A 17,966-nucleotide genomic window follows, 5' to 3' on the forward strand; every position below is an offset into this window, starting at 1 on the left:
CTCACAGTTATCTTTCTCCATCCAACCTTCCCTGCATTATTTGTGTTTCACTCAAAAAAACCCCAGTTCTTATCCATCCAACTACTGTAATGCTATTCATGGCAGCTGCATACTTTCTATGCAATCACTGGAGTTGAACAGACTGGCACCAACAGAACAGATTCATCTTATGTAGTACTTGAATTGTTCTTTGTAAGCTACTATCTTTTCCTCCAGTAAATGGAGAGAAAGACTCAAGACAACAGGCCTACTGTCTTAGGCATACATTAGCTCTGGTGAATCTAAGCTACCGACTCTAAAGGTCCCCATAACATTAAATTAATTATGTCCTGAAAATGTTTATTTCTCTCCTGTGACTACAAAATGTATCTTAAGTTCAGTGCAGTTGGAAATGTCTACATTACAGATATTTGCTGCTAGGACAAATGACTCTTAACAAAAATACCCACATTCTAAGAAAAAAATCTCCATATCGGAAGTCTAGGCGGTCACCTTCTTGTTCATAAAAAATTTCAGTGTTGCAGTGTTAGGGAATAATTGGTTGTTGCAAGTTTCTTGTTGTTTCCCCATTACTCAGGAGGCAGCACTCCCACATAAGGTAAAGAACTGGGTGGAGGCTCATCATTTGGCCCTAAGCCTGGCTGCTGAGACATGGTTGACATACAGAAAGGATTTGTTGTGCCGATACTGGTTCAGCAGGTATGTGAGGAGAGATGAAGCAGGAGAGGAAGAGAACAGGAGCTGCTAAAGTGATTGAAAGCACCATAAGTGAGTACTGTGGCTGGGGGTAATAAGTTGGGACTAGGGCACAGTGGCCAACAAAGGTGGTTACAGGTGGAAGGGATGCTCAAGAGCTGCTGAGAGCATGGGAAGGTAATATGACCAAAGAATGCTACAAAGAGTCTTTTCAGAAGGCTGGCAGTTCTGAACAGCTCCAGAATGGACGGGGGAGAGAAGCTGACCTAGAGAAAGGGATTGCGACCTTCAACTTAGAAAGACAGAAAACTGCAGAGATTAAAAGACAGTAGAAAACCCAAGGAACCCAGGTCAAAAAGGAGAGCTAGACAAGGAAGAAAGGATGAATAAGAGATTGGAACAGAGACGTTAAAGAGCAGAGTGGGCACTGGCCAGGAAAAGAAGAAAACCTTATCCAGAGAAAATCTGAACTGAGAGTTATATGTTTGTACATTAATAAAATGGTACACTCTACTACCATTTTAAAATGAGAGCTCAGTCTGTGGAATATGTATTGTAAATACTTAGGATCTATTATAAATACCTAGATGTAAAATGTTTCCTCTAGAAAGAATATTTTTTCTCCTTATTATGTCCAGACTTGCTGTCCAAAACAGGAGGCTTATTCAATATTTAATAACTACAGTATTTTCTGTGGGTTTTTTCACTTTACTGTCACACCAGGGTTCACCACCTTTTTTTCAACACCAGCAACATGGGAATCACAAAATTACATGGACTGGCTATTCTAGTGACAGCAGGAATCACTGGAGCGATCTGGTGAGTGTTTAACGTTTGATAATGATTTTTCGACTAGCATATATTTCTGTTGCCCAGCTTGAGTGATGTTCCTTCTAGCTATACTTAGGCAGGTACAATGTAGGCATTTGCACAAGGCTAAATTCCTAATCCCCTTTTACATTTATAAGATAAAAATTGGCAAGTGTGGACACTTTTCATCTCTTCTGTGAAATTCTAAAAATTTGAGAAATTGGGCTTTGTATATTCCTGTGAGCCCAGGGGTGTATTTTCATGTTTACATACCACAATGACATCTCTGGATGACAGAAGGATCTCGGCATAGAGCTAGTACTCTGAGGAGTGGACTTAGCTGTATTCATCCTGCGTAATGGTTAGCCTGGGTCACCCTTGGTTTGCATGTCCCTATAGTAGCCTGCTACAGTGATGCTTTCATAGTATGTGCTCAGTGCCCTGAAGCTTGGCATGAAATCAAGTGGGGATATTTCGGAATGCAGAGTTTGCTGGAATAATATTGGAGGACTGTTCCAAATGGAGGAACTAGGACAATATTTTCATCCATATACTCTGTCTGAGGCACAGCATCCATCATAAGTGCTCACATTTTTATTGACAATACAATTTGGCTCACATCAGAGGAGATTCCACATACTGGTCAGAGCAGAGCCAAAGTGCTATTGTAGACACCTCATTCCAAAAGGTGACTACACAGTCAGTTTCTAGCAGGAGCTGAGAACAAGCTCTGCTGTAAAGCAGACACATTTCCTTTGGCACAAGTGGTCCTGGGCCTCATGAAATGCAAATTAAATCAACCACAGATCTTCAGAGTTAATAGATCTGCAGGTAACAGCAGGCTAGACAGCTCTCTTGAAACAACTGACTTTTGCACATCCTCATCACCAGTTTGGTGAACAAATATGTATTCTGTTAACTTTGTTTTAAAGTTTCAGTCATAAAGGGTGTGGAGGAGGCGTTGATTTATTGTTTTTATCATTGACTCATTGCTTTCTTATTCTGTCCAAGGTACCATCACCCTCTCTCCCCAGCCAATGACCAGGAACCCACAGACTCCTCTGAAGAGGCTATATTGCTGTAAGGGACTGAGTTTCACTCTGCATGCCTTGCAAAATCCAGCATGTGTGTCATTCTAGGCCACTAGGATAATACTCATCTGATAAGGCTAATTCTTAAGCAGAAGAGCCATGCCCTAGAAGTTTTTATTTCTATTTTGGGATCAGTTATCCTGCAGTGACCAGCTAAGATGCAGACATCTCTACTGTGAATGCCTCAAGTTGGGTGAACAGACTCAGATTCCAGAGGATTAACATGGGGATTCTGAAGATATAAATAAATTGATCCAGCTTCCCCAAAATCATGCCATGAAAAGACAGCTTAATCCCACCTGGTTTAGACATCTAAAAGTTGGCTATCTATTTCTAAGGAAGTCATCTAGGCTTCCTCTGTAATAATTAGAAAGAAGTGGGCCCTGCCAAGGTCTATTAATTTCATACTCGGGGATTTAGAGATAGTTAGCCTGTGTCATATTCTTACCCAAATAACACTCTGGACAATAATTATATTTCTAGATCTGGGGCTGCTGTTATAATGTAAATACAAATGCAGGACCACTAGGATCTTTTATTTTCCTGTAAGCCAGAAGGAAATCCTTTGAAATGAGTACAGCTGCAGTTGGAATTATTTAAACTGTGTGTGTGTGCGCACAAGCGCATGCACATGCGGGTGTTCGGAGTAACTTAGGTTAAAGGAATTATACAATTAAAATAGGTTTGAGTTGTAGCCAGTTATAGGGAAAAAAATACTTTTATTTGGTCAGATATGTGTCTTCAATGACATGAATTCCAAACCATTGCTTTAAGAAGTGAAACCTGGGATGTACACCACTATATAAGAAAGTAGGACCTGCCTTATGTCCCTGATATTCTTTTCAGAATCACAGAATAACAGAATCACAGAATGATAGGGGTTGGAAGGGACCTCTGGAGATCATCTAGTCCAATCCCCCCGCCAGAGCAGGTTCACCTAGAGTAGATTGCACAGGAATGTGTCCAGGTGAGTTTCGAATATCTCCAGAGAATATCTCCTCTTCCAGTGCTCTACCATCCTCAAAGTAAAGAAGTTCCTCCTCATATTTATTTGGAACTTCCTATGACCAAGTTTGTGCGCATTACTTTTTGTCCTGTCACTGGGCACCACTGAAAGAAGATTGGCCCCATCCTCCTGGCACCCACCACTTAAGTATTTATAAGCATTAATAAGATCCCCCCTCAGTCTTCTCTCCAGACTAAAAAGACCCAAGCCCCTCAGCTTTTCCTCATAAGAAAGATGTTCTGGTCCCCTAATCATCTTTGTGGCCCTTTGCTGTACCCTTACCAGCAGTTTTCATTAACCAGAAGTTCTTTTCTGTGTTTTGTTTTTAGTATGACCAACATGAATCAGACCTTCTGTCAGCTTTCACGGTAATGACCTCTTACCTCTGCTCTCCCACAGCTCTGACCTATGAATATGTATGGATAGCTTGCTAAACATCAGTCCTCTTCCTTTATCCTTGTTGAATAGCCCTTAGTGCCAAACCTGGGCATTCTGTATAAGAATATAGCTTGTAAAATACTTTAATTCCTGATTTTTATTCTTAATGACAGTTTCTGATTGTCCATTATAAGAATATGTTGAATCCTGGGCTGTCCTTTAACGGGAGGCAAAAATATGGGTTCAGTATAGGGGACAGTTCACTGCATTAACTCTTTCTTCTAGAAAATATAGCGCAGACCACATTAGGATTCTCTCTCTTCGCTTTTCCAGGGCTTCTCTAAAGATATTCAGAATACCTACACCTTGCCAGAAGAGGGCAAGATTCACCCACAAGGAGAGAATGCAAACAATAAAGATAACACTCTTATGGTCTGTGACACAGATCTCATTTTTTTCATGAATTTTGAACCTGAATAATCTCAAAAGTGAAAATTGTGTCTTGGTAACAAGGGAACTGTGTCAGACTCAGTGGAGACCTGGGTTATATGCCATTCACACTAGATACACATGATTAAGCAAAAAAGGATAAGAACATAGCAGATATATGTGAGGAAGTGATGGGTAGTTGCTAGTGCTGTTAGTCCTGAAATAAGAGTGGGTACAGTAATACCAGAATTGTCAGTCCGTCTGTGCTGGGTGTTCATCTCTTAGGCGTGGGAGGTACCTCTCTCCTACACTGGTTCTACTGACCATGGAAGCTGATCTGGTTCCTGTGGTATCATCAGATAAACCAGGTTTGGTTTATTGTCCTGATATATGTTGCTGTGATGAAACCCAGGTTTACCCAACGGGTACCCTTAGACATCCCTGATTACATGATTTGCCTTATAACCACTGTCCCATTTCTTGAGTCTCCTATTTGCCAACCATATACCTCCATTTCTCCACCCCAGTCCCTCCAAAACAAACAATTCACCTTTAGGTACTTTTTATCCAGTGGTCACAGTTCTGCTACATCCAGAGCTAAATTTGATATTTCTGATATTGTTACCTGACCTTGGACTTATGTAGTATTACTGATATGGCTGCCTAGGAGCTGTTGGCCTTGCAAGAATCTGGTCCCCAACACCCTTTCTATTACCTGTGAATTTTGGTCATTTCTCACAAAACTCCCCCTTAACCAACTATGAATCCAGCCATCCTTCACAGCACTATCTGTAGTTTCTGTCAGATTCCCACACTCTTATTTGTAATATCCAGCAATTTCTTATGTCTTCAACAATTGTTTTCCACATCTTGTTCAGCTAGCTTAACCTAGTAAGTATAGTAGTATAGTATATTCAGTAAGGCATAGCCAGCAACCTGGTCATTTGCCTGGAGCCCTGCCAATATGGGTCACTCTACATATCGGACAATTTTTCCTGGGGAGTCTTAAGCAGAAAGATGTGGCCACTGACATTATTTCTGCCCTGAAATTACAGACACAGTTGAAAGATCAGAATATTCTATTAAAGAAAATGCAAAGCAAGGAGAAGAAACCCTTTAATAGAATCATAGAATAATCTAGTTTGAAAGGACTTCTGGAGTTCGTCTAGTCCAATTCCCTGCTCAAAGCAGGGTCAATTAGAGCAGGTTGCTCAAGGACTTGATCAGTCAAGTCTTAAAAACCGCCAAAGATGGAGCTTCCACAATGTCTCTGGGCAACCCATTCCAGTATTTGACCACTTTCATCACTTAAAAAGAAAAAAAAATTAAAATTCCTCATATGTAATTGGAATTCCCCAAGTTCCTACTTATGTCTATTCCCTCTCATCCTATTGCTGTGCACATCAGAGAAGAGACTTGTTCTGTCTTTGTTGTATTCTGCTCCCATCAGGTAGTTCTATATAGCAACAAGGTCTCCCCTTAGGCTTTCCAGCTTAAAGCTGAACAGGCCCCGTTACGTCAGCCTCTCTTCCTGTTTCATGTGCTTCAGCCCCCACTAGCTTGGTGGCCTCTGCTGGACTCCCATCTGTATGTCAATCTCTTTCTCATCCTGGGGAGCCGCAGACAGGACACTGTACTGCAGATCTATCTCCCAAGTGTCAAAGAGAGGGAAAGAATCTCTCCTGTTTACTAATGCCTACACTCTTACTAATATACTCCATGATGCAGCTACTTTTCTTTGCTGTAAGTACACACTGCCAACTCCTGTTTAACTTGTTGTCCACCAGGACCCCTTTTTAGTCAGTCAGCACCCTGTTGCATAGGGTTACTCTGGACCAGGTTGCCTTTGCCTTTGCTGAAATTCACGTGGTTCCTGTCAGTCCATTTCTCCAACCTTTCCAGGTCCTCTGAATGGCAGCCCTGGCCTTTGGCATATTGCCCACTGCCTCCAATTTGGTGTGGTCCACAAACTCGCTGAGAAGTAACATATTCTGAATATGGAAGCAAGAAAGTGGTTTACCAGAATGAAACACATCCATATTTCTAAACAAAAAATTCTTCATTTCATTTAGCTAAACGATATTTCATCAGTTTCTTTTATTGCCTTATAAATTATGCATTTCTGATCCCCACTGCTTTTTTGACTTAGGCTTCCCCTCTTCACCTCTCTTATAATACACACAGTCCTGTTACTCTGTAGAAATGCTGCTCTAAATGCATTCACAGTGGCACACACTATACTTTAAGGAGTGTAGCATGTATGACTGAAGAAGAAATAAACTTTAACTCCAATAAAACAATATGACAAAGACAATGCAATATTTTTGTAACTGATTTGGAATTAAAATGGATCAAATATAAGATAGTATTTTCACCCCTCCCAAAAAAAGTTAATATGGCTAGACATCTTTCTGTGTATGTGTCTATGTGATTCTTTTTATATCGCTCTCTTAGCCTGCTTAAGCTATTACTTTTAGTAAGTGTTTCCACTGCTTTTCCTACTGGAAAATCTAGGAATGAAGACAGGTGGGTTCCCATTTGGTGACCCATCTACAGGAACCTGCATAAACAATGAGAATGGACAGCAGTGTCATCTTCTCTGTGATGTGTCCTATCTACTCTAGAGTGCAGGTATGCAGACGTACACCCATGAGTAAACTAAAAAGTGTATTGAAGATGTTTGGCCTTATTGGACCAGACGTTCACCATGTAGAAGTAAAATCAAATTTCCTGAAGATGTACTGCAGGAACAGACCTGCTGAAAATAATCTTAAAATATATTATTTTGCATTCAACCCTAGTTAGACCAGCTGAGTAGTAAGTCTGAGGAACATTACTTAATGTAGTTAACATTGTATATAGAGGTGAAGTAATACAAATCTTATCATAGTATTTGTGATGGAGCCTACCTGACTGGATAGCCATTGACATTTGATCAAGGGGGAGTACTGCTGAAACACGTGAGGATCTTTTGTGGGTCTCATCCCTCCTGGCACGGAAAAGAAAATTTGAAACTGCGGTGCTATGAGGTATTTATGTGTCTTTTATTTCTCTCTCATTTACAGACACACAGACTTAAACGAAACATCTCCAATGCTTCCACGGTAAGGATAAGTGGATAAGTTCTCTGGCTTCATTAATGTGATATTGCATTGTTCTCATGACTCTGTTTCTGGCACATACAGGTCAGAACAAGGCTGAATGAATAGGAAAGGATGCATATTTAGATAAGGTATCCTTCCAGAAAGCATTAAAAAATGCATAGATGCAGAATCTTTCATTTGTTTGCTTTCAGAAAGGAAACTGGGAAATTATGGCGAATGCTGAAAAGTTCTAGCTTTACTTAGAGCTTAATCCATTTTTCCCCTCCCCTGCCACGACCCATCTCAAAAGCTAAAAAAGAAGAGTCCTTGGCTGATGCTATTTTTAGTGGTAACAGTCAGCATTCCATATAATTTGTAAATGTCTGTGAAAGGGACATTCTAGGTCAGTAGGATGAATTATTTTGAATGAATGAATGACCATGTACATTATTCGAAGGTCATGTATATATTTTCTTTTCTACAGCATATTATATCCTCAGCCGCTTCTGACAAAACCACGGTAAGTTTGATTCTTTAAATCTGTAAGTATTGAAAAGAAAAAGAAGATGTATCAAAGATCATTCTTCTCAGATTACTTCAGAGATTTGTCATATAGATGCTTTTTAGGTTATGTGATAAAAGATTTATCTCTACACAACACGAAGGAGCACAGAGGGACAATGGAAGGCAGGGAACCCCAGTAGCCTAATAAGAGAAGCAATCACAGTGTAAAGTGCCTACCAAGGTTGTAACAGGAGACCAATTGGCCTTCTTGTCCAGGGATGAAATCTATTGAGTCAAAGGGAGAGGCTCCCTAGAGAAACTTTCAGACTGAGAGGAGTTACTGGCTACAAGGGCATGGAATGGTAGGGAAGAAGATTTTGGGATTATGCAAGACTGATGATAGGATGTTGAGAGGAGGAACCACAAGTGGAGAAAGGGAGGGATCAAGGTGGTTTGGGGAGGAGTAAGCATGGAAAAGTAAAGGGATAAGGTTCTGTAAGGGGGCGGTTGCATGTAAAAGCATGCTGGTCAGTATGCTTGTGTGGCATGCCCTGTAGCTGGTCAGCACAGTCTGCTCTGTCTTCTCACTAAGCTCTATTTCTACCTGCCTTCCTAGGTAAGAGGTTCTTCCCTGTGCATGTATTCATATGGAGGCCTAAATACCAGCAACTGTAGTCAGACCATGGGTTGGGGACCTGTGTGTCTCCGGTGCCTGCAGTTGGAGAGACCAGAGCAAGTGAAAATTTAAGTGCTAGCAACTCTAGCTGGACCAGAGGTCACAGGTGCCTGTGCACCTGTGGTCCCAACAACTGGTGTGAGTGAGGATGTAAGTGCTAGCAACTGGATTAAGGGTCGCAGAGGCCTACATGTCTGGGATGCCATCAACTGTAGAGACTGGAGTGCCTCCATATTGTGTGGGTACATATGTCAAGGTGTAATAGCTAGCAAATGCCAAGCTGTACTTGCTGGCAAGTAGGATAAGTGATTTGGGAGGTAGGTATCAAAGTGGCCATGAGCCTGCTTCAGATACTGGAGATGTCTGATATTTGGCTATTGGAGGGACGAGGAAGTCCAAGTCAACTACTGGAGAGACTGTAAAGTCTGGGGTTGCCTGAGAGACCCCTTTGCATATGTGCGTCTGTGTATGTGCCAACTGGAGATAAGAAGACCCATAGGCCAGCTACTGAGTAGACTCAGTGTCTAAGGCCAATTAATATAGGGATTCACCATGAATGTGTTTGTGCGTGTTTGTGCATGTATGAGCATGGGGGATCAATACTGCATACATGTCAGTGCCAGTGAGCATGTGGGCTTGCAAGGTAACTGGGAGGCCGGGGGTCCAGGGCCAATTACTGGATAAATTCTGTGAGGCCAGCCGCTGAAGGGATCCATGTTGTATATACGTACGTATATATCTGTGTGTTATATATGTGTTTATATGTATATTTTTACTAAAGGGCTTTCATATTCAGTGTTTGAAAAGGGAGACAGGCTGACACTGTTGGTGCTGTTTGTATTTGCATGAGTGCTGTGTTTTCTGTCTATATTATCTGTGCGGCCAGACATATATATGTCTATGTTGTATATGTGTCTGTGTTTATTGGGAATATATTCTCAGCCTCACTACTGGTTGAATCAGGGGACACTGACATGCAGCAGCCTTGCCTCTACTCAGCAACTCCCCTAACAGTATCTACCTTTAACTAATGATGCTAGATCTCCCCTTTATACTCAGTATAAATAGGCAATTTTTAGGTGTAGTTCATCCAAACATTTAAAATAATTTGGAGGATTTCCCTGGAAGTGCCTATTTCTTGCCACTGTGACCTAGATTACTCATATGCAGATGTCTGCACTGAGGAAATTAGTAGTTATCAGAAGGTCTCCCACACAGTGCAAGGATCGTATGTGTCTGCATCTAGTCTCTTAGGCTCCCTTTACAGTAAATTGGGAATTGTAAATATGTCTGTGGTATAAACATATTCTATATACTTGTATTATGAGAAGATTGATTATACCATAGAAGTGCTTGTTTCTCTTCACTTACAGTAATGGATCCCTGACAACTTGTTCAGATATGCTCATCTACAATACAGGCACCTAGACTTGGGCAGAAAAATGCCTTGAGAAAAATATTGGTTCAGTTTTGTAAAATCTGAATGATCATACCAATAAATTTAATCAGTGTAGGCGCTAAGGGGGTCGATAGTCAGTGGCACCTCCAAAAGGTGATCCAAACTATCTCAGTAGTAAATTACATTTTGCTGATTTTGGGTTTCTCCATACTTTCTCAAATTAATTCAGGGCTCAAACCCAGACTTGTGTCTAAATCCCTGATTGTGTGTGTTTTTTACATGGTTTCTTGCACTCTGGATATATGCTGAACTGAGCCAGTACACTCTCTGGATGTTAAAATTTGGATGAAAGAATGAATGCTGTGTGGACACAAATGGTTCAGTTCACATGGCTCTGTGAAGCTGAGCTAGCAGTCAGGTATGACTATAATCAGTCAGATGTAGCTACAACTTTCTTGTCACCAAAGGCTGAATTGGGAACACAGGTTCTAAACTTACTCCAGTTCTTTTGAAGTTAGGTATTTTGTAGAGAAGCAAATATTTTAGAGGCATTTGACTTGTTTTAGGTGTCCACTCCAGGATAAGATGACTCATATCCCAGATTTCACTGACGGTATTTTCTTTATCCCTAGTGATTTCAAAGAGAGTCTGGGATGATTAACTCAAAGGTAGACATCTGTGCTGAAAAAGTTTGTGTTTGTCTTCATGAATTCTATAGGCCATCTAAAGACTACCTTCATTCTCCAACTCCTTGCAGGAGGCGGGATGTACTTGTGTTGACACCCTGGTTGGCTCCAATTGTCTGGGAAGGCACGTTCAATAGAGACATCCTAAATGCCCAATATATGCAGAAGAACCTGGTCACTGGAGTGGTCACTTTTGCTGTTAAAAAGTATTGGTTTGTCATTTATTTCTTGTCAAATACTTAAACCTCTCACCTGCCAGCTATGCTGCAATACTGCTGGTGGAGCAGCAGTGAGAAAAGTTCCAAAGACAGAATATGAGCAGCTTTAGACTGGGAGAAATGTGATATGTGAGTGTCAACTTCCCAAGTAAGGCAACTGGCTGTGAAAAAGCATGAGACGTTGCCTTGCAAAGGGCAAAAACTATCCTTGGAAATATAACTAGCATTTTGATCCCTTGAGAAGAAAATTCCAGCTCCTGCTGTGTTTCTAACAAGCTTTGCCTCTGACCTGCGGTAAAAAATAAAAAAAGCCTGTAAAGTTGAGATTTTTAATGTGTTCCTATTAGAGTTTAGAGTTAAAATATTAGTTCCAGTAAAATTATTAACCATGCCATTATAGCTTGTAAGTTCTAAGGGAGGTTCCTCTTCAAGTTTCTGCGTGAGTAAAGAACCATACTCCCTTTATCTCCCCTAAACATCCCAGATCTAAATAGAGACTTCAGGTATCTCAAGGTAAGAAAAATTATTTCATTGATAATTTTGATCCTCTCTAGAACAGTATTTTAAAAAGTTAAACTGCCGAAAGAGTGCCAGGGAGCCAGGGAGCATGTAAGAGTGAAGGGTCAGGAGAAGTATTTATACTATGCAGTGATATTAGGGAACACCATGGTCTAGAAGGTATGGGTTCTGTACAATGAGCATGAAGGACCAATGGAGTAGAGAATAGTGAAAACTGAAAAGTGCAGCATGGGAAGGGTTGAAGGGGTAGCAGCTATTTTAAATAGAGAGCACTAACATAAGAAGGGAGCAATAGATAGAAAAGAAGAAACAAGATGAACTGAAAAGCTGCCATTCTTCAGCAGGAAGAACTCCTCTCAATGATTTTCTCTTCCTTGTCTCTCAGATATGTCCAGTTTGTAGAAGGGTTCATGAGCTCTGCCAACAAGTACTTCCTTGCTGGGCATCACGTGAACTTCTACTTGTTCACAGACAATCCTGAGCAGATATCTCACCTTCAGATGGCCCCTGAGAATCATCTTTTTGTCATCCCTGTCCAGAATCACTCACGATGGCAAGATATCTCCATGAGCCGTATGGATATCATCAGCAGATATATTCACAGCCGATTCCAGTATGAGGTTGACTATCTCTACTCCATAGACATTGATGTCCAGCTATTTGAACACATTGGTGTGGAGATTATTGATACACTGGTGGGGACCATCAGCTCCTGGCAGTACACCGCACGTCGTGAGAGCAAATCATATGAGACACGCACTGAGTCACAAGCTGCTATCCCTAAGGGAGAAGGGGACTTCTATTATACAGCAAGCTTCTACGGGGGAAGTGTGGCTGAGGTCTACAAACTGACCAGAGCCTGTTTTAAAGGGGTCATGGAGGACAGAGAAAATGGCATTGAAGCTAGGTGGCATGATGAGAGCCACCTCAACAAGTATCTCCTGTATCACAAGCCCACGCGCCTGCTCTCCCCAGAGTACTACTGGGATGAAGAGCTAAGCCGGCCCCGCATCATCCAAGTGAAGAGGATGTGCTCTGTGCGCAATGGCAGCAAGAAGAAAGCTAAAGAAAGCAAGAAAGAAAACAGGTCATCAGTGTCAAGACAGTGAAACAAATGTGGAGGTTATGAAGTCATTAATTTACCTGTGTCCGTCTTTCTGCATTTCTGATGCTAATAGGAAAGGACAAATTATGCTGTTTATTGAGATTTTTCTCTGTTAACCTAATTTTTATTGCAGAGTACAGGTGATAAGAAAGCAATGACCTGTATGCCTATTTCTTTTTTCACTCTGCTTTGCTTTGTAGTGGTGATATTACCATCTTCAGTGCTCAATACTCCTGAGAGCCCAGGATCAACCTCCATGTGGGCCATACTGTCCCATCATGTGTTCTTGCCTCTAGATTTTATAACCATTTAGAGTCATTAGTCCAAGCACTTCTTCCTTTTCTTCGTCCTTGTCCTGTAATATATTCAGCATTATTGTTCTACCCTTTGCTTGAGTTATGCCTCTTTCCAGCCTCTCACACATTAATTTAGCACAACATAAGGTCAACTGTACCCACTCACACACCACCAGCAAATTTAATAATCCCAACAAAACATATTTCAATGCTTGTCTTAATCAGCTTAAGAGGTCTGAATGTATTGAGGTGTACAAATCCTAATGTACAAGTGCCAGTCCAATTAACAGGTCTCTTATGGACCTTAGAGGCACATACCCCTCATAATCTTTAATTCTTTATAGTCTTATCATATAACAATACTTACAGGTTAGTATATGACCAGTAATAATATAAACATAAATGCAAAATCCCAGAGCAAACAAAGCTACAATTTCTAAAAACAATCAACAGGTTCAGATTATAACAATAGGTCCATCAAAGTCTATTTGTGGGGTTGTAGGTTGCACTTCTGTTGACATTTGATCAAAGAAAGTTTATCCAGAACATCCAGCCCTGTGACAGGTGATACACTCTGTGTTGTGTCTGAAGGTGGTGTGACCCTTCTACACTGCGAAGTGCAGATCCCATTGAGCAGCCCTTGCACATTGCTGCAGTATTAGTAATTACCAGTACCTGATAAGGTCCTTTCCAGCACAGCACAAGTGCACGTTTTCACTGGTATACCTTGGTTTCAAGGAGTGACAGACCTCCATGGCGAATTCAGTTGAGGCTTCCTTCAGCTGTGTGTGAACAGTCCTTATACATTTCATTAATACTTGACATTATTTTAGAAGGCTATTATCCGTCAATTTTAGGTTTGACTGTATGGGAGTTCAGGGTGCTGTGTAAGACAGTCACATGGGTTTGCCCATTAAAATCTTGTGAGGTTACAGTCCATATTTTCTATTCAGAACGCTTCTTATATACATCAGTGGGACAGGTAACACATCGGGACATTTCAGGTCAATCTCTACATGTATTTTTGCCAATTTGTTTTTAAAATCAGAGTTTTTCCTCTCTACAGCCCCATTGGATTGGAGGTGATGGGCAAAATAACACTTTTGTTCTATTTGTAGGGCTGCACAAATTTTCTGCACTACTTACCTGGTAAAGTGGGTCCCCTTATGTAGTGTTAGGGAAATAGTAAACCTAGAAATTACTTCTCTCAGCAACTTTTTTTCAACAGTTTTTTCATCTGCATGTTTACAAGCACAGGCTTCTACCCATCCTAAGAACATATCTAAAGTGACAAGAACATACTCAAAATGACAGCATTTAGGCATCTGAATAAAGTCAATTTGCAAATCTACAAATGGTCCCCACAGTTTAGGGTGTGCAGTTGTAATTGTCTTCTCCTGCTGTCTTATATTATTTTGTTGAAAAGATGTCCTAACAATATGAAGATTTAAGAATTTGAACAATACTTTGCTAGCAAGCTTCAATCATTTGCACCTTAATTTCTGACAAAATGAAAGCCCCTTCCTGATCATTCAAGCTATAGAACTATTTGATTAAATAAAAATGTGTATGAATTTACAAATCCTAAATGTATGTGGGCTATTAAAAGAAAATGAAATCATATTTGAAGTTTTTTCATTTCCCTTTTTCAGTACTAGCTGTGTCTTCAGATGTATCAAGATTTTAATGATGTAGTCATTAGCTCAGTGACTTCATTAAAGCTTTCTACTGCTCTCATTCCATTCCAAAAAAAATATTGAGAATACACAAATAACTGAGAAATATGTGCACAAGAAAAATTTGGGGTGAACCAACAGCTGCAATCATCCCCTCTTTGCTGCTCTGGGCCTCTGAATGGGCCACATGAACAAGAACAAGTATATCTGGTATTATTCTTGCTCTACTCCTGTCACAAATGGGTGATTTAGGCTGCTTAAAGAACCACTGTCACAGGTATCAGAAAAAGTGGTTTTACTGAAATACAATACTGCAAAAGTGCGACTTAACAAAATTCAATGGCCAGGTTCACTCTATTACTTACTGTACAAAGGATATAGTAATGATTCAAAACTAGCAAGACAGAATCAAAGTCACCATGACAGAAATCATAGTTACCATAACAAAGTTTTGCATGATATCGGTTGCTTACCAAAGATCTGCTGCTGGTAAAAGGTCTCTCTGCCTCAAGGAGCAACCTTGAGAGGTGTCCCAGCTCAAGGGAAGATTACTGCCATGCAGCCAACTGAGCAGGAAGAAGGCTCATTTAGGGTGTCGTATTTATGGAATAAAGTGGTTGGCTTGTAGTCAAATTACATGCAATGGAAAAGGTATGCATGAGACTTGTGTACCCGCAGCTTTCTTTGTTTCTTGATAAATGAGTCTTGGAAAAGCCACCGGCTATTCATGTGTTAATCACATGATGCAAGTTCATATGCATCATGCTCACTGTGTTGCTCTGTTTTTTTAGGGGTTTTCAGAGAACAGACTGGAACTAGAGGAGTTCTTGGCCTGATTACGGCTTAAGCCTTTACCTCCTTTGGAGCCTGTACCAAACTATCGCTGGTTTGGTTAAGGAGTCCAGTGCATCTGTCACAACTCCCAAAGCCATTTTTCTTGCCCCACGCTGAATGCTCTTCGCTGACGAGTACAAAAGTGCAAGTCTTTCTTGTACTGGGGAGCCCAGAACTGGACAGAATACTCCAGGTGTGGCCTCACCAGTGTAGAGTAGAGGGGAAGGATCACTGCCCTTGCCCTCCTGGCAATACTTCGCCTAATGCAGCCCAGGATACCATTAGCCTTCTATGTGGCAATGCCACATAGTTGGCTCTTGAATCAAATAACAGCTAACACAAGGAATATTGAATTATTCCATCCTTTATTCCATCCCCAAGAAGGAGCATGGTGTCACCAGTGGGAGGGTTTCTTCCTCCTTTTTTTGTGTACACTCAGGGTTATTTTATGTTTTAAATAGCCTTTTTGCTAGCACTTATTTCTATTTGGCTCATAAACTTAGTTATGTGATTGCTTCAGTCTGATAGTCCTTCTCCTGTCATGGTTTTATTTCTTTTGGACAGAAAACATGCAAATGCACAAAGCTAAGCAAAACCTAAATTAATAAAACTATAATAAAAAATTTGTTCATTAGTAGCCAGACAATTTGCTCTAAAAAAACACACAAAACCTCTGGCTAGTCATAAATACAAGATCATTAAGTACTTCTGCTGTTACAGCTGGGACAACTCTGATTGAAAAGCAAGTTGCAGGCACAGCCAGTTTCTTAAATAACTTCACGTATAAAGCTAAAAGTACATAAAAATAAGTTCAGATTCAGACAAGACCTGACAAATTCTGAGGCATGATACATATTATTGTTGTACGCCTGGGGCCTATTACTGGCACTGGCAGCTCCAAATTGGCTGGGCTCCACCCAAGGCAATCTGTAAAGTGTTTTGTGGGGGCTGGGTGAAATTAATGTGTGAGTATAACTGAAGCACTGTATGTACCTAAGTTAAGATGGGTGGACCAGGGCTGGACGTAAACATACATGGACAAGGGGAAGTTAGTGGATTAATATGTATCTTGAATTCTCTGCATCTTTCAGGGCTCAATCTGTTCACCTGAGGATTAACTCCTACCCATGACAGAGGATCAGCATAGGGCTATTAAGAAGAAACTGGAGCAATGTGTTACAATGGATCCATCAGTTCGGCACTGTGGTTAAATTTACCAATTAAGATAGAGTATGGGACATCAATAGATCAGGGTGAAGTCTGAAGATTAAAGCCAGATTAGGATAGTGACTTAATATATTCTAGGCAGGTTAGGCTTGAAGGATCAAATTGAAATGGAGAATTAACAGTGATATACGAAAGTGGAAATGCACAGTGTCAAAAATGGACTTGTTAAGGGAAGTAATTTAACAAAGGTAGATCAAGACAGGACATGGATTAGGGAGAACTCAGTTGTCCTTGTCTATGGAAGTATTCAGTCTTCCTCTGCTTATTGGGTCACTTCAGAACTCAACCATGTTCATGATCATTTTCAAATCCAGCTAAGAGGTCATGTCTCAAAACCAAAGGGTCACAATTTCCTAGGTCATTCTAAGAATTATGGGAAACTTCGCTGCAGGCAAAGAAAATGCTCTCTGATCTTTCTCCCAAGGTTGTAGCCCTTGAGGCTAGTCCATCAACCCTCCCCACAGTGTCTCACTTTATTTGTTCCAGTATGCCATTTGTACAATGAGTTGTGAGGTGTGGAACGAGGGAAAGGGGTCTGTTGAAAGAAGTCCCATATGCTCTGCCCCAGGAATAAGCCTCTTTTTGAATGACCATCCAGCCTCTGTAATCAAATGAATAGCACAAGTCAGAACATGGGATAGCATGGCTAGACCTGACCCATATACTTAGGTCACATGAATAGGCCAGGCTATGCAGAAGGTTTAGGTAGGTGGGACAGACTCTTGCAGAGGTCCACCTGTCTGGGTTTTCATAATGTCTCTTATGAATGTGTTGCTCTTTGCTCTGTAAATCTGATTTGGTAATCCCAGCCTTCTGATGCTGTTATCCGTTTTATTGCAACTGTGTTCCTTAAGAGTGATTTCCCAGATTTGAAAATAGAGCAAGAAAGTAACACCATACTCAAGCCTGGTTTGTCCAAGGGGTGGGCAGTAAAACATTACTGAAGATGGGCCAGACAAGTGGAATCTGTGTGATACTGACAGCTTCCTTATAAAGATAAGTGGGGAAGTGAGGCTCAAGCATTCTGGTGAATTGAGTTAGTATAGTTAGGCCAAAATAATCAAATCATTCAAGGTAAACAGAACAGGCCACAGATTGAGTTGTAAGAGTTAGAGAGAGTCAGTCTCAGTATGAACTGACTCATTTGGATCACTTTAGAAAGCATAGACCAGGACTGTGCAATGAGATAATAGTGTTGAACTAAGTGAGGGGAGTGATGTAAGATTCTTTTGCAGCATTTCCCCTCTGCAAGACTTTATCCTCTGTTGCTGCCTGATTTCTCAGCCATACTCTGTGCCACTGCCAAACCGGTTTTACATGTGAAACTCGACAC

General features: G+C 40.8%; 1 protein-coding gene across 1 annotated transcript; it reads left to right on the plus strand.

The window, feature by feature from the left end:
• Positions 1 to 1,450: 1,450 nt before the first annotated feature.
• Positions 1,451 to 12,604, plus strand: LOC104256454 (histo-blood group ABO system transferase 1-like). Its single transcript, XM_059830246.1, has 5 exons — positions 1,451 to 1,515; positions 2,518 to 2,586; positions 7,476 to 7,514; positions 10,830 to 10,964; positions 11,881 to 12,604. The coding sequence occupies exons 1-5, from the start codon at positions 1,451 to 1,453 to the stop codon at positions 12,602 to 12,604; spliced, it is 1,032 nt and encodes a 343-aa protein (XP_059686229.1).
• The last annotated feature ends 5,362 nt before the right edge of the window (positions 12,605 to 17,966 follow it).

The sequence above is a fragment of the Gavia stellata genome, chromosome 28, assembly GCF_030936135.1.
Source record: "Gavia stellata isolate bGavSte3 chromosome 28, bGavSte3.hap2, whole genome shotgun sequence".
NCBI lineage: Eukaryota > Metazoa > Chordata > Aves > Gaviiformes > Gaviidae > Gavia > Gavia stellata.

Excerpts from the sequence above, each read along its gene's own strand:
- LOC104256454 (XM_059830246.1), top strand. The coding sequence starts at position 1,451 with ATGGGAATCACAAAATTACATGGACTGGCTATTCTAGTGACAGCAGGA. Across the intron at positions 2,587-7,475 it reads TCTGAAGAGGCTATATTGCT|ACACACAGACTTAAACGAAA; the intron begins GTAAGGGACTGA and ends TCTCATTTACAG. Across the intron at positions 7,515-10,829 it reads ACATCTCCAATGCTTCCACG|GAGGCGGGATGTACTTGTGT; the intron begins GTAAGGATAAGT and ends AACTCCTTGCAG.